We start from the raw sequence: 16,099 nt of genomic DNA on the forward strand, positions 1-16,099 counted from the left end.
TGGAAGGATTTAAAGGGGTACTCCGCCCTTAGACATCTTATCCACTATCCAAAGGATAGTGGATAAGATGTCTGATTGCGAGGGTCCCATCACTGGGGACCCCCATGATTTCCTTGCTGCACCCACCGTTTGTTTAAGCATCAGGTGCAGCGGCGGAGGCTTGTGACATCACGGCCATACCCCCTCAATGCAAGTCTATGGGAGGTGGATTGATGTCACAAGCGCAGTGTGACCGTGATGTCACATGCCTCCACCCTGCATCGGCAGTCATCGGGCAAGGAACAAATTTTGCTCCATGCACCGGATGTCTGGGGTGCCGCAGCCGATAACAGGGTGGTCCCCAGCAATCAGACATAGGGGCGGAGTACCCCTTTAAATTTGTTTTTGGGGACTATAGGAGAAATGTGAGCTGATCCATGTTCTCATTGTTTTCTATGGTGTGACAAATAAGCGATCCTATACGGTGAATCATGGATAAAGATTCCCTCATCTTTTCTCTACTTTTAATAAAAAATTTGTGCAATTCCTCACCATTTCAAGATCACTACATTCGGCAGTGAGTGGTAATAGTCTTAGCCATATACACAGGCAATAAACCCTGTCCTGATGTTATCTAACTAATACCAGGGCCATATTTGCAGACTGAATACACCCCATGAGTGATTCCAAGCGCTTCTGAATTTGCTCTCAAAAATACGCTGCAGAAATCGCATGTATTACCACCCCTATATACAGGAAGTAATAAAGTCACAAGTCCACAACATAATGAGCGTATGTGGCTGCAAATCTGCAGGTAAAATTCACAGCAGTTCTGACCCACGTGGATTCAGCAACAGCTACATCCAAGGTATTTATCATTTTTTTTCACTAACTCAAGTGCTGCCACCCGGAATACTGCTGCCCCCTGAACACTGCTGCCCTAGGCACAGGCATATGAGTGCCTAATGTCAAATACGCCCACGATTTACAGTCTTTACACACAAGGCTGAGGAGTGTTGAACATAAAGGGTATTTATCAATACTTACACCAGATAACTGGTGTAAAAAGTTGAAAATTTTTGTATAATACAATTTTTTCCCCAAACACAGGAAAAGGTGAAAATGTATAATTAAAATTAGGCTTGCTCAAAAATGTGCTGCTTTCTTTGTATGCAAGCATTGGTAAATCCTTTAAAGTTATTAAAGGAGTTCTCCGCCCCTAGACATCTTATCCCCTATACAAAGGATTAAGGGATAAGATGTCTGATGGCGGGGGTCCCATGGCTGTTGACCCCCCCGATCTCTCTGCTGCACCAGGCGTTTGTTTAGAAAGTCGGGTGCAGCACCAGAGGCTTGTGACATCACGGCCACCCCCCGCTTGAGACGTCATGGTCACTCCCCCTCAATGCAAGTCTATGGGAGGAGGCGTGACGGACGTCACGCCCCTAGACATCTTCTCTGCCCCTAGACATCTTATCCCCTATACAAAGGATTAGGGGATAAGATGTCTGATCCTGGGGGTCCCGCGGCTGTTGACCCCCCTATCTCTCTGCTGCACCAGGTATTTGTTTAGAGCATCGGACGTCTCGCCCCCTCCCATAGACTTGCATTGAGGAGGCGTGACCATGACGTCTCAAGCGGGGGGTGGCCGGGATGTCATGGGCCTCCGCCCCGAAACACCAGTCATCTGGCACGGTGCGAAGTTCGCTCCATGCAACAGATGTCTGGGGTGCCGCAGCGAGATCCCGCTGCTGGGGACCCCCATGATAAGACCTCTTATCCCCTATCCAAAGGGGCGGAGTACCCCTTTTAAGGTACATTTAAAAATTGCATTATATGAACAGAAACAATTAGTTGTGAAAAGTAATATAATTATATGTTATATCCATGTTTAAATACCATTTATATATGTGTCTTTACTTACACTACATGCAGTCAGGAGTTCAGTGAGGAGATTTCCTGCTTTTGTGCTCTATTTGTAAGTTTACCATTTCCTGAATGCATTGATCTTTATATGCAGCATTTACTTGACTTTAGTTATCTTTATGTTTTTGCCTGCACAATGATTTATGCATGAGACCTATCGGCCCACATTTAGGTCAACTGCTTCATGTAAGTCAATCCAGCAAAGAAAACATCCTTGCATGTGCTTTATTGACTGCACGGTTGGTATCTTCATTTGTATTTTGTAAATTATTTGATAAAAAGAGATTTGATGAAAAAAAAAAAAAAACTTTACTCTAGTAGGAGCATATTTGTTCCAAAGCAGAACTATTGTCCATGCTCCCCTTTTGTCTTCTCAGGACCAAACCATTTATGTGAAGGAGGGGGTACTTATATTACTGTTCATCAGATTAGGCCTTTCTTATACTGTCTTATCTGAGAAAGGCTTCCTGCTGCTATAAAATCTAATAAGCAGTAAAATGAGCTCCCCCTCTTTACATCAATGGTCTAGTCCCGAGCAGACAGAAAGGGAAGGGGGAGGAGGGATGGGAGTTCAGCTTTCAGTAAATGTGTAATGGGATATAACAGTTGGAGAGGTCTGTGCACAATGGCTAATAACATTATATTAGGAAATTGTTTTATTATATTTTTTGACACCGTACACAGGTTGCTTCCGCCAGACAATCCCTTCAAAGCTTAGCTATTCTATTGCCATTGCATTTCACAAATGGATCTTTATTCTGTCACAGAGGGTTAATGGGGTTTTATGATATTACTTAATTGTTTGTATGGGCTCGGGTTGTCATTGCCCCATAAATCGAATACATTTCTGTTGTAGTTTATGGCTATTTGTGGTGTAAAGTAATAATATAGTAAATAAGTCATGGCATAGGAGACCACCTCCTTCCACTAAGCCTCACCTTAAAGAGGGTATCTCTTTTCAAACACCAGCAATTCCCATAATTCAGATTAAAGGGGTTGTCCCCTTAAAAAAAAGCCTTTTCTCCCTATCCACAGGATACAGTACTCGGGTATCTCTGTTGCTCCCATGGAAATGAATGGAAGATGTGGTGTCTTCAGCTCCCGGAGACTCCATTCTCCATTTTTTTTTGTCTAGATTACCCTGTTTAACAAACACCATATACTGTATATAGAGAACATTTACTGTGATGCTTTTCCATTACATCTTGGACCCCCATTGCTCCATTTTTAGAATGAAAATGGCCTTTCCCACTCATTGTACTTTAAAACTACATTTCTCCGTGGCTCTGTATTCTGCATATCAAGTCGGTTCAGCTGGATCTACTGTGCGTAGGCTATCTCCTCTCACACAGTGCCCTGATGTCAACTGCGCATGCCAGTGCCAATATTAATTCTGGCAGCATTTGGGGTACTTGGGGAAAGGATTGTTTGTAATGCTGTGATTTGGTCAATTGATGTTCATTTATTTATAAAGACTTTCTTTACATTATGTGAATTTACCAATCACCTTGCATTTTTAATAATAAAAGTCACAAATAAGAATGATTGGAGAAGGTGGAACTGGCTGATGGTTGAGGTGCAGTGCCAATCGGAAAGTTTTCAGACCCTTTAAATTTTTTACAATTTCTTATGACAAAATCAAGACCTTGGTCATAACTATTCAGACCCTTTGCTATGATACTTGTCTTGCTATAAAATTTGTCTTGATCATTTTTGAGATTGGAGTCACCTGTGGTAAATCAAATGGATTGGACATGATTTGTAAAGTCATGTTGTGTATATGGGGTCTCATGGCTAACAATGTATATAAGAAAAAGCCATGAAGGGATAAAGAATTGCCTATAGAGTTCAGAGACTAGAGACTTGATTGTGTGGAGGCAAAGGTCTGACGAAGAGTACAAAAAGGTACCTCCATAATTATTGAGTGGAAGAAGTTTTGAACAACCAGGATTCCTACAGTGAAGCATGGTGATGGCAGCCTTATGCTGTTGGGGATGATTTTTAACGGTTGGGACAAGGAAACTTGTCAGGGTTGAGCGAAAGCTGAATGGAGCAAAATATAGAGCTATTTGTAACTGAAACGTGATGAAGCCTTCCCTGGACTTCTGGACTGGGCAGAAGGTTCACCTTCAAACAAGACAATGACCTTAAAGGTGTACTCCAAAAAAGTGTGTGGAAATAAAAAATATATATATATATATATATATATATATATATATATATATATACTGCTCAAAAAAAAAAAGGGAACACTAAGATAACACATCCTAGATCTGAATGACCTAATCATATGAAATGTGCAACACAAAAAGAGAAACGCAGCCGCACATCCACCATTTGTAATTTGATCTACTTGCTTCTCAGCATAATTTCAAAAACTAACAGGTTGTTAGTATACATTTTAATCAAAAAGTACAAACCCACTCGCCACGTCAAAGCCACCTCGTTAGAGTGGGTCCCTAACCTGACACTGGCGTAGCCATCGGCAGTGACCACTGCCTCCGAGACCCCATGCCCAACAGGGGGAGCAACCCAGTGGCCAGGCAGCCCCACTACTGCCCGACCAAGCCCCTTGCTCTGGGCCACTCCACCCCACAGACAAAGCATCACAGAAACAATGGCCACCACAGAGAAGCACACCAGTATGAAACCTACCATGTGCTCACTGTCAGAGGGCTGGGAGAATGATAGGAGGAAACCCTTATGCAGTTTCCTGCTAATTAAAAATGCCTGGGCCAAATGGGTGGAGTGGAGTGCTGGCCATGGAAGGAGGGAGAGACTACAAATGTGCAACACAAAAAGAGAGACATAGCCGCACATCCACCATTTGTAATTTGATCTACTTGCTTCTCAGCATAATTTCAAAAACTAACAGGTTGTTAGTATACATTTTGATCAAAAAGTACGAGCTGGCTGACACTGGCGTAGCCCCCGGCGGCGACCACTGCCTCCGAGACCCCATGCCCAACGGGGGAGCGACCCAGTGGCCAGTCAGCCCCACTACTGCCCGACCAAGCCCCTGGCTGCATAAGGGTTTCCTCCTACCATTCTCCCAGCCCTCTGGCAGTGAGCACATGGTAGGTTTCATGCTGGTGTGGTTCTATGTGGCGGCCGTTGTGTCTGTGATGCTTTGTCTGTGGGGTGGAGTGACCCAGAGCCAGGGGCTTGGTCGGGCAGTAGTGGGGCTGCCTGGCCACTGGGTCGCTCCCCCCGTTGGGCATGGGGTCTCGGAGGCAGTGGTCGCCGCCGGGTGCTACGCCAGTATCAGGCTAGGGACCCACTCTAACGAGGTGGCCTTGACGTGGCGAGTGGCCTTGTACTTTTTGATCAAAATATATACTAACAACCTGTTAGTTTTTGAAATTATGCTGAGAAGCAAGTAGATCAAATTACAAATGGTGGATGTGCGGCTGTGTTTCTCTTTTTGTGTTGCATAATCATATGAAATACTTTTGTCTTTACAAAGTTGGATGTGGTGACAACAAAATCACACAAAAATTATCAATGAAAATCAAATGTATCAACCCATGGAGGTCTGGATATGGAGTCATTCAAAATTAGGGACCTATGGATGGAGGGTTAATTTCAAGACTTTATTTACAATTGATCACTCACGTGATCACTAATATCCTATTTTTCCCGTCCATTAACTAAGTATTAAAACGTAAATAAAACTTTTATTTTATTTGCATATAAGTGAATTAAAAACCCAACATGCGGTCACTATGTGACTTTAAACTAATCCCTTCTGCATGTGTCTACATGCTTATATGATGCCCTATTGCTTGCGGCTGCAGTACGCTATTAGGCAATCTTAATATTCAAGTACCTAATTCTGACCATGTGCATCTAATTTCTTTGCCTCTGTCACCTATATTTATTATAAAAAATCCCTCTTTTCATTATCCCACTGTGTAAGAAATCCTCTTAGAGGAAGGGGGCATGTCCCTCCTTGTGGTGGTGGGAGGGGATTGGTGCATCTGCTAATGCAGCCTTGTCCATGAGTCATCTATTGTCCATGACTCATGGACAAGCTAATTATGCAGCAGGACTAGTAAGTGTCCCAGTAGGTATGGGGACTCCTAGTGGTGGGATTATTAGGATCCGTTTACTTTATTAAATATTTTAAACAATCATATTACAAAAAGTCTTTGATTTTTATCAGTAACAACATATAAAAAGTTTTTGGATCTGACCGTGTCCAATATAAATTTGTGTGAAGTAATAAGTTGTTCTACTGGTGACTAAGGCTACTTATTTTTCATCAATAGCTACTGTGTTTAATTATGTAATTACCACTGGGGGTGCTGTTTCAATAAATTTGAAGGTAACTTTTTTATATTTTTAATGTCTAGTGTTGCAAATAAGACCAACAAGCTTGTTTTTATTCGTACAGAGTCTGGCTAAGCTGACCGATGGATTCAGAAATAGCTGCTGCATCTCCGACTCCTTGCACAACATTCATCACAATTCAAGCTCACTCAATGAATCGTGTTTACCTCAGCAATACTGTGATGCCTGCTCGCAAACAGATGACATCGGAGAGGTACAGTTCATCCCACCATGTGCTTGGGTAGAATATTATTGTCTTTGTATACATCTTTAATTTAAATAAAAAATTATCTTATTTCCTCTAGTTTGGCTTTGATGATAAATCAAAACTGGTGGACAGAGTAAGACTGAATTGGCAGTATGAGGAAGCCAAGAAAAGGTAAAAAAAAAATAATAATCTTTTTTACCACCATATGTAGCGTATACATTAAGTATTTGGAATAATCTCAATATTTATGGTACCACACTATTTTGTTTCTTTACAAGATATTAGGCAAGAGAATACAATTAAGGGGTACTCCGGGGGGAACAAAAAATGTTTACAAATAAACTGGTGCCAGAAAGGTAAACATATTTGTAAATAACTTATATTTAAAACTAATACGGTAAAAAGATGTATAACTTTCTGGCACAAGTTGATTGAAAACATGTTTTTCCTTCCAGAGTACCCCTTTAAGCTGCCCATACATGTAAAATCATAGTTGGTCAAAAAGACCATGGTTTTTTTATGATCTTTCTACCAAAACACTTGTCTGTGATGCTGGATTTTATGGCTGTTGCTGGCAGTATTAGTCGGCTATGAGCCAGTTACTGGCGATTATTCTCCTCTGTGCATGTCCACTGAGCTATTAAAATTCTTTTAAACTATGTCCCACATCTATTAGTAAGTAAGGAATGTTGGTGATCGTATAATTGGTACAATTCATTCATCTAAGGACAAGTTCATACAATGTAAAAAAATATAAGTGTATTTTATTTCTGAAAAAAAAATTTGAAAATGCGAGTTTTAATAAAATATGCTCATATTTTTAATGCTGTGTAAACTTTGTCTTAAAGGGAACTTGTCATTGGAAAATTATGTTTGAATAAAGTTTTTCGATTAAAAAGATTATTTAAGATAAAAGTTACTTTGTCCAATGGTCAACTCAACCACATCTGCAACTTCCCAGTCAGGCCACGCCTGCACCTTGCTGGTCGCCACAATGGCCACCACTGACAGTGCAGCCATGCCGTGGCCACTTGTACAATCACTGTTACCCCAAGAGAAGGGCCACTATTCCAAACTGACACAATATTTCAATTAAGTGTGTGTTCAAAACTATACCCCAAAACCATGCTCATGGGAAAGGGTTGGAAACTGAAAAACTGACTACTGCCCCTTTGTGACTGCACCTATTATACAAAGAACCATGCATGCCTGTTCCTGGCTCCCGGCCCTTTAAGTCTTCCCAAACTACCTTCTTATTCTTCACTCTACTACGACCTTGAAGCTAACACCTCCCTTTACTCTGGCTCTTAGTGCCATCTTTATTGGCAGCAGAAAATCAGCAGCAAAATCTGCACTTGTGAACATAACCTTACTGTTTGGTTTTAATTAGTAAAAATATAAAATCTTTTATTTTTTCAATTGCTTTCTATGGTCCATGTGGTCCATGTGATCAGGCAAGAAGGCCTTCTCCATAATTATGTACAGAAAATATAATAAATATAATCAAATAATAAGTTGTTTTTCTTAGTAAAAAACAATTAAAATTGATCATTCCTTTTAAGTGTATGGCTACCGTATCCTGAACCTCAGCAAAACAAATGTAAAGAAATGCCTCTTATGATGGGATTGTGTGTGAAAAAAAAAATGTATGGTAAAAAAAAGCTCACATTTAAGATAATGATGGTTACCACATGACTATTTGAAGACCATCCATAACAGTGTTGACAGTATAACATGGAAGGAGTTAACTCCGTCATCAGATTTATTGAAGGATATTTTATTTTGGGTAAACTATTCAGCCACATTCTTCATTTATTATGCACTTTTTACACAATGGCTGTTAGTGTTCTGCGCGTCCCGTGCCTGATCCCATGTATATGTGCATTCTACACGTTGAATGTCTGGCAACACTTTCCTTATTATGGTGTTGTGTAGGAGGGAGAATGTGCTCAGTAGAAATTATACCAAGAGGAACACTTGAAAATGCTTTATATAAATCATTGATTTAACACATGTTTTCTAAACCATAATGTTAGTACTAAATCGGGGAATAGCAAATCTTATACCTAAGGCCTCATTCACACTTAGAGGGGTACTCCCTTTTTTTTATTAACAGGTGCCGAAAAGTTAAACAGATTTGAAAATTACTTCTATTTAAAAATCTTAATCCTACTAGTAGTTATCAGCTGCTTTATGCTCCACAGGAAGTTGTGTAGTTCTTTTCAGTCTGACCACAGTGCTTTCTCCTGACACTTCTGTCCATGTCAGGAACTGTCCAGAGCAGAAGCAAATCCCCATAGCAAACCTCTTCTGCTCTGGACAGTTCCTGACACGGACAGAGGTGTCAGCAGAGAGCACTGTGGTCAGACAGAAAAGAACAACTCAACTTCATACAGCAGTTGATAAGTACTGGAAGGATTAAGATTTTTAAATAGAAGTAATTTACAAATCTGTATAACTTTTTGGCACCAGTTAATCTTACCAGAGTACCCCTTTAAGGCTCCTCTGAAGACCTCAATTTCAGAGGCCATTCAGTGCAGAAGAACAGAGTTGGATAGTCCGTTGCACAATGGACAACAGTGGATCCCATTGACTTCCCAAGGCTGTTTGTCATGCGGTTCGATGGATCCCAATGCAGTCTGTTGGATTTCCATTTATTTAACAAGATTTAAGAGGGCAATAAGGCAAGCATTGTACAGTATATCATGTTTCTGTGAGGTCCATCGTAAAATCCATTTAAAGGGGTACTCCGTTGCAAGACATCTTATGCCCTATCCAAAGGATAGGGGATAAGATGTCTGATTGTGGGGGTCCTGCTGCTGTGACATCCGTGATCTCCGTGCAGAGTTCGGGAGGCCATGGTTGTGACGTCACACCACGTCCTCTCCATTCATGACTATGGGAGGGAGCGTGACACGATCAGACATCCTATCCATATCCTATGGATAGAGGATAAGATGTCTAGCAATGGAGTATTCCTTTAAATAGCGGACCTGAGCTAACAAAAGAGTGCTGGAAGCAGAATTGAGATTGTGAGATTAAAATTTTGCAATGTTATGGGATATGTGACTCTGGCATTCCATTCATGCTTGTATAAGAGACCTATATGTGCTACGACAACATTCCACAAATCATAGCACCACCAGCACGGCCTGTTGACACAAAGTAGGAGCCAAATTTTGATGCTACCAACTTCATGGTGCATGAGATTTGAGAGTCCATGTTTTCAGCTTTAACCTGTCCAGTTTTGGTGAACCTGCGTCACCCGTGGCCTCCATTTAGTATTTTAGCCAGCAGGAGTGGTACCAGAGGTGGATCTAGAGGGGCGGGCAATAGGGCAATTGCCCCTCCCTGCCACTATTCCAAGTGCTGAAATGTCTATGTGAACATTCCCCCATGCAAATATAGCCTGATAGTGCCCCTCCCGAGATTAGAATCTGGATCCGTCACTGAGTGGTACCTGGTATAGTCTTCTGCTGTCTCTATTGTAAAGCATAGTAATGGCATTTATGAGCAGGTATATATAAGATACATAAGTGGTCTTTGAGTGTATGATGAATGTTTGGAACATTTAGTTCTGAACCCTGTGAGCGCACTGCGGGGGTCGACCACGCCCCTTGTGATGTCACACCATGCCCCCTCAATGCAAGTCTATGGGAGGGGGCGTGACATCTGTCACGCCCCCTCCCATAGACTTGCATTGAGGGGGCGTGGTATGATGTAACGAGGGATAATGGCCGACTCCCGCAACGCACACACAGCATTCGGAAGTAAATGTTCCGAATGCTGGCCAGTGGAGTACCCCTTTAACAACAGGTTTAGAGCCTTTTTGAGTGAATCACATATGGCACTCCAGCCACTGGATGGTCTAGTAGCATAGCATGAGCTCATTCGTTCCTATAGATGTTGTAATAAACATAACAAGGATCCATGTTGTCTTTGCGTGCATTAAATGAAGTTTGCTAATGTGGTGTTTTACAAGCATCCACTGTTGTCAATGTTCTTCCCCTCTAGCAGCTTTAAAAAACCTCCGGGTCTGCTTCTGGCAAAGTCTATTAATTCCAAACTTGGAAAATGGCCATATTCTCAAGCACGTTAGTTTTTTTTTTTTTGCTGATTTCTTTCAGGTTTGTATCCTTACGGGGTAGGATTGGGATTGCCTATACTCCGATATGTCCCGATTGTCTCTATAACATTTGATGGAGCAGATTTTTGTTTCTTGCAGGAATTCCTGATTGAAAAGGTTTGAAGGTCAGGGTGTGGTAGAGGAAACGGCTAGGGAAAGGCTAGCTTTCCTGCAAGATTGCAGAGCTCAGTGGGAGCCGTGCATGCTAGTAGTAAAGGTCAGCTGCTGATCATTTATACAGATGCTTTCCTAAGCAGTGTGTAACTTGTTTTATGTTAAAGTAGTTTTATATTAATAGACCCAGCTCCTGCAGGAGTGGCTGTTTATTACAATGCTGTTAATACTCAGCTGCCACGGAATGTGACATTATTTCATCACACTTCATGTAGTAGGCAATTTTCAAGGTTTCATGCAAGGTACAGTGGTCCCTCAAGTTACAATATTAATTGGTTCTGGGACAACCATTGTATGTTGAAGCCATTGTATGTTGAGACCATAACTCTATGGAAACCTGATAATTGGTTCTAAAGATCCAAAATGTCATCCAAAAATAGGAAAAAGTGAGAATTAAAGAAAAATAAGTAGATAACTAATATAGATAAAGCAAGTCCATACATATAAAAGTAAGAAAGATCTGCAGGGAGCTGTAAATCACTGTCTATGTCAGTGTTTTCCAAGCAGGGAGCCTCCAGCTGTTGCAAAACTACAACTCCAAGCATGCCCGGACAGCCAAAGGCTGTCCGGGCATGCTGGGAGTTGTAGTTTTGCAACAGCTGGGGCACCCTGCTTGGGAAACACTGGTCTATGTAGAGGACAGGAGCTTCTTCAGGGTCCTGTACAGTACACGCAATGTCCTAAAAAAGTAACATGGAGTCGCCCTTACTTGGTGTTCAAAGGAGCAGGTAACCCTGGCACAGGTAAAGAGTACAGAACGTGTAATACCTCCCTTTACTATAGGGGGCACTACCAGACATCAGTCAGTGCATACACTTCAGTAATACAGGGGTTTTACCAGTGAATGCCCATTCTGATTGGTCAGTTCTTCCAGCCATTGACAAGTTTCACAGATCTGGACTTTCTGTACATTGTATGTTGAGTCTGGTTTCAAGTTACAATGGTCCAGAAAAGATCATTGTATGTTGAAACTATTGTATGTTGAGGCCATTCTAAGTTGAGGGATTACTGTATATCTGGTAAAAGAGCCATTAGGACGTGTGCAGCTATAATATTAGTTATTCTTGTATACCGAGATAAGGCTGTGGTCACACACTGCAGCTAATAAGCAATACTGCATCTAATTATCGCATGCGTAAAAATGATGCAGGTATGCAACATGATTATCCTGGTAGAATATGCAATTTTTAGCACAATTGCGGTCGTTCACGGCAAAATGAATGTAGGATCTGGAGTACTGCTAACTGGCTGCAGCGCGTGTGTAACTAAGCTATGGCTTGTCCTATATAAACCAGATATAAAAACCCATACATGGTGTCATTCTGTCACCTGTGATCTAAATAGTAATCACACCCTCCCCATAGTAGCAGACGGTAGACGGTACCGGATTTGAGTGTGTTGAACCTGTGTGTGCAGATTGTTTGGTGTTCTAGATTTTGCCCAAGTAGCCCACACACAAACTTTTTCTTTAACATTTAGAAATGCTTGTAATAAAACACCACACATTTTAAAGGAGTAGTCCATTATAATAAAACGTATCCTCTATCTGCAAAACCCATGCGATCTCCCACCCGTCACCGTGTTTCTTGCATAAATACAATGTGTGGACCACAGCACGAAACTGTGGCCGACAACCCCCCTCCATATGTCTCTATGGGAGAGCCAGAGATACCCAATATTCGGCTCTCCCATAAAGATACATGAAGGGGGCGTGTCGGGCACAGCTTCGTGCAGTGGTTGAAACACCTCCATTCATGCTGAGAACCGGGGCGCCGGGCGGGAGTTCACGGGGGGGGGGGGGTTTGGTCCCAGCAGTCTGACCCCCCGTGATTTGACACTTTTCCCTGTGGTGACACGGGGGTGCAAGGAATTCCTATCACTTTGCGATGCCAGGGCACCATTAGCCCAACACAGTCCGAGGTGGAGACAGCTTCTCGTGGGCCAGACAAGGAGGGGGCAGGGGGTGTTAAGAAACACACCAACATCGGGTTACAGATAACTGCCTTTTACTAAGCAGGATGCAGATGCTATTACACACAGTACGGAGGAGAGTAGAAGGGATGCAGTGTAACCCTTGAAAGCCCTGTTGCCTTGCTGGGACTTTCACTCACATGATTGATATAGACTTGGGACTGAAAGATATCCCACGCAGACTAGGGCTCTGACAAGATCCAATTACTATCACCGCCAGGGCTTGACTCACCACTGTACGGGAGAACACTTGCAGAATGGCGGGGCTGACTTGAGAAGAGATTTTCTTAGGATTCCCTCAGGTTTAACTAACCTTATAAATAATGGGAAAGGGGGGGAGGTGATTCAAACTTTTATTAGGGAAGGGGTTAATTCACTTTTATTAACTTTTTTACAATTTTTGTTTTTTTAGTCCCCATGGGGGGCTATACCATGCAATCTGAAGATTGAATACACTAACATAGTAACATAGTTCATAAGGTTGAAAAAAGACCAGAGTCCATCAAGTTCAACCAATATCCCTAATGAGTCCCTACTGAGTTGATCCAGAGGAAGGCAAAAAACCCTCATACTAGAGGTAAAAATTCCTTCCCGACTCCAAATATGGCAGTCAGAATAAATCCCTGGATCAACGTTCTGTCCCTATAAATCTAGTATACATAACCAGCAATGTTATTATTCTCCAACAATGCATCCAGACCCCTTTTGAATTCTTTTACAGAGGTCTATGCTATTCCATAGCATTGCATTCATAAGAGTTATCTGTGCTCTGCTGCTCCAGCCTGCATGGGATACTGGGAGCAGCAGAGGGCCGATCGGATGGCAAGGAGGCAGGTAAAGGCCCTCCCGCCATCCAGTAAGCTGATCAGGTGCCGCGATTTCCCCGCGGACGTCCTGATCAATATCTCTGAGATACTGGCACCATTAACAACGCACTTTAGATGCCGCGATCAACTATGATTGCGGCGTCAAAAGGGTTAATGCCGGGCATCGGCCCTATCACTGGTGCCCGTCATCAACTGTGGGTCCTGGCAACCAGGACCCACCGGGTTAAAAACGTTCTCCGCTCGTAAGAATGGTTTAAATCCTGTAATGGGTCCAGGTAATGGGACCAGGGTGTACAGGTACGCCCTCGGTCCTTAAGTACCAGGACGCAAGGGCATACCTGTACGCCCTTCGTCCTGGACGGGTTAAAATCCATAACTCCTAATTTCCCCCCTACAAACTTATATGAGGGCTTGTTCTCTGTGGGACTAATTGTACTTTGTAATGACATCATGTAATTAACCACAAAATGTACAGGGAGGCATCCCAAGCATCCTTAACCTCTCAAATGCCACATTACTGTGCCTCATGTCAGCCTCATAACAACCCCCCACAATACTGTGCCTCCTCATCATCCCCACCCCAGAATTCTGTGCCTCCCAATAGCACAGAGGGGATTGGGGGGGGGGGGGAGGATTGAAATGGTACAGGGCCCCTTTGATCCCTCCCTGTGCCGTTTTAATTCTCCCCCCTCTGGCCGGTATTTTTAGTATGAAGATACCGGCAGACTGGTTCAAATACAGACCAGCTGGCAACCCTAGCGTTCCTCCATCCGGTCTGCATGATTAATGAACACTGTATGCTAAACAACTGATGCCAGTTAATGCACTTTTCCATCATTTGCAGCCAGTTTTAGGCTGGGTTCATTGAGCCAGAACCAAGATACTGTATGTATGAATCCAGCCTTATTATATCAATACTTACATATTAGCCTTCCTCCAGACTACCTATAGTCACAGACCTTAGTATTAAACTAATTTTTTAAATATATAGAAGCTGATAAAATCACTTAGTTAACTGTGAAACCTAGCAGGCCTACTTGTATATAGAAAAAAAGGCCATGGAATACAAACAATGTTTTTAACCTCTTAAGGATGAAGAGCATACATGTACGCCCTTGTCCCTTGCTCCCCTTCTATGAGGCACGCTCAGGAGCTGCGTGTGTATCATAGCGGGACAGTCCTCAGCCGCGGTGACCTGTGGCTAATGCCGAACATCACCGATCTTCGTGATGCGTGGCATTAACCCTTTAGACGCTGCAATCATAGTTGATCACGGCATGTAAAATGAAAAAAAAAAAAAGAAAACAATCCCAACTGTTCAGTCGGGCTGATCAGGATCACCGCGATCAGCTGAGAAGACGGCTGGAGGGCCCTTACCTGCCCCCTCACCATCTGTTTGGTGCTTCGATGCTCCAGTCAGCCATGGCAGGCTAGAGCAATCAAGCACCGATAACACTGATCAATGCTATGCCATAGCATTGCTCAGTATATGCAATCTAATGTTTGAATGTTATATTGCTGCGTGCATAAATGTCCAATTTATTAACATATAATGTTACTTTAACCACACGGTCAACGGCGTATACATATTTTTGGTCACTTTGTATACCCTAAAAAATTGTGTAAAAAGCGATCAAAAAGTCCCATCAAAACAAAAATGGTACTGATTAAAACTACAGATCACGGAAATATACGGAAAATATATACGGGAAATATATACGGAAAAATAAAAGAGTAATAGGGGTCAGAAGAGGACATTTTTAAACATGCTAATTTTCGTACAAAAAGTCATTATTTAACAAAAATAAACAAAAATAAATAAAACAAAATAAAACCTATATACGTTGGGTATCATTTTAATGGTATGGGCCTACAGAATTAAGATAAGATGTCAGTTTACCAAAAAGTGCATTCTGTAGAATCGGAAGCCCCCAAAAGTTACAATATGTTAATTTTTTTTTTCAATTTTGCCCCACAAGGAATTTTATTAAATTTTTTTGGTTTCACCATAGATTTTGTGGTGAAATGAGTGATGTCGTTACAAAGGACAATTGGTAGTGCAAAAAACAAGCCCTCATATGGGTCTGTAGGTGGAAAATTAAAGCGTTATGATTGATTTTTAGAAGGTGAGGAGGAAAACACCAAAATGCAAAAATGAAAAATGGCCTGGTCCTCAAGAGGTTAATAAATGGCGGAAGAGAAAGTTAGGACCTGGCTGCTTCCACCCTCCCTGACTTGCTTTTTTTTTTGTGTAATATGTTATATGTGCTCTCACTTGTGGAGATTTATCAAAACCTGTGCAGAGGAAGAGTGGTGTAGTTGCCCATAGCAACCAATCAGATCGCTTCTTTCATTTTCCACAGGCCTCTTTAGAGGCCTGTGGAAAATGAAAGAAGCGATCTGATTGGTTGCTATGGGCAACTACACCACTCTTCCTCTGCACAGGTTTTGATAAATCTCCCCCACTGTCACTACAGGTGGGGCAGTTGTTGTCAGATACATACAGATTACCTCACCCTCACTCTTATAGGCAGTAAAGGCATTTCAGTAACTAAA

General features: G+C 42.1%; 1 protein-coding gene across 3 annotated transcripts in view; it reads left to right on the forward strand.

Annotated features, from left to right (window-relative positions):
* Positions 1-16,099, forward strand: part of WWC3 (WWC family member 3) — a 214,728-nt gene that overhangs the window by 127,962 nt on the left and 70,667 nt on the right. For all 3 annotated transcript variants that reach the window (XM_056558881.1, XM_056558883.1, XM_056558884.1), the window contains 2 exons: positions 6,302-6,451; positions 6,543-6,616. In XM_056558881.1, coding sequence (XP_056414856.1) covers positions 6,302-6,451; positions 6,543-6,616 — 224 coding nt within the window. The remainder of the gene's footprint in view (positions 1-6,301; positions 6,452-6,542; positions 6,617-16,099) is intronic.

Source organism: Hyla sarda, chromosome 2 (genome assembly GCF_029499605.1).
Source record: "Hyla sarda isolate aHylSar1 chromosome 2, aHylSar1.hap1, whole genome shotgun sequence".
In the NCBI taxonomy this organism is placed as follows: domain Eukaryota; kingdom Metazoa; phylum Chordata; class Amphibia; order Anura; family Hylidae; genus Hyla; species Hyla sarda.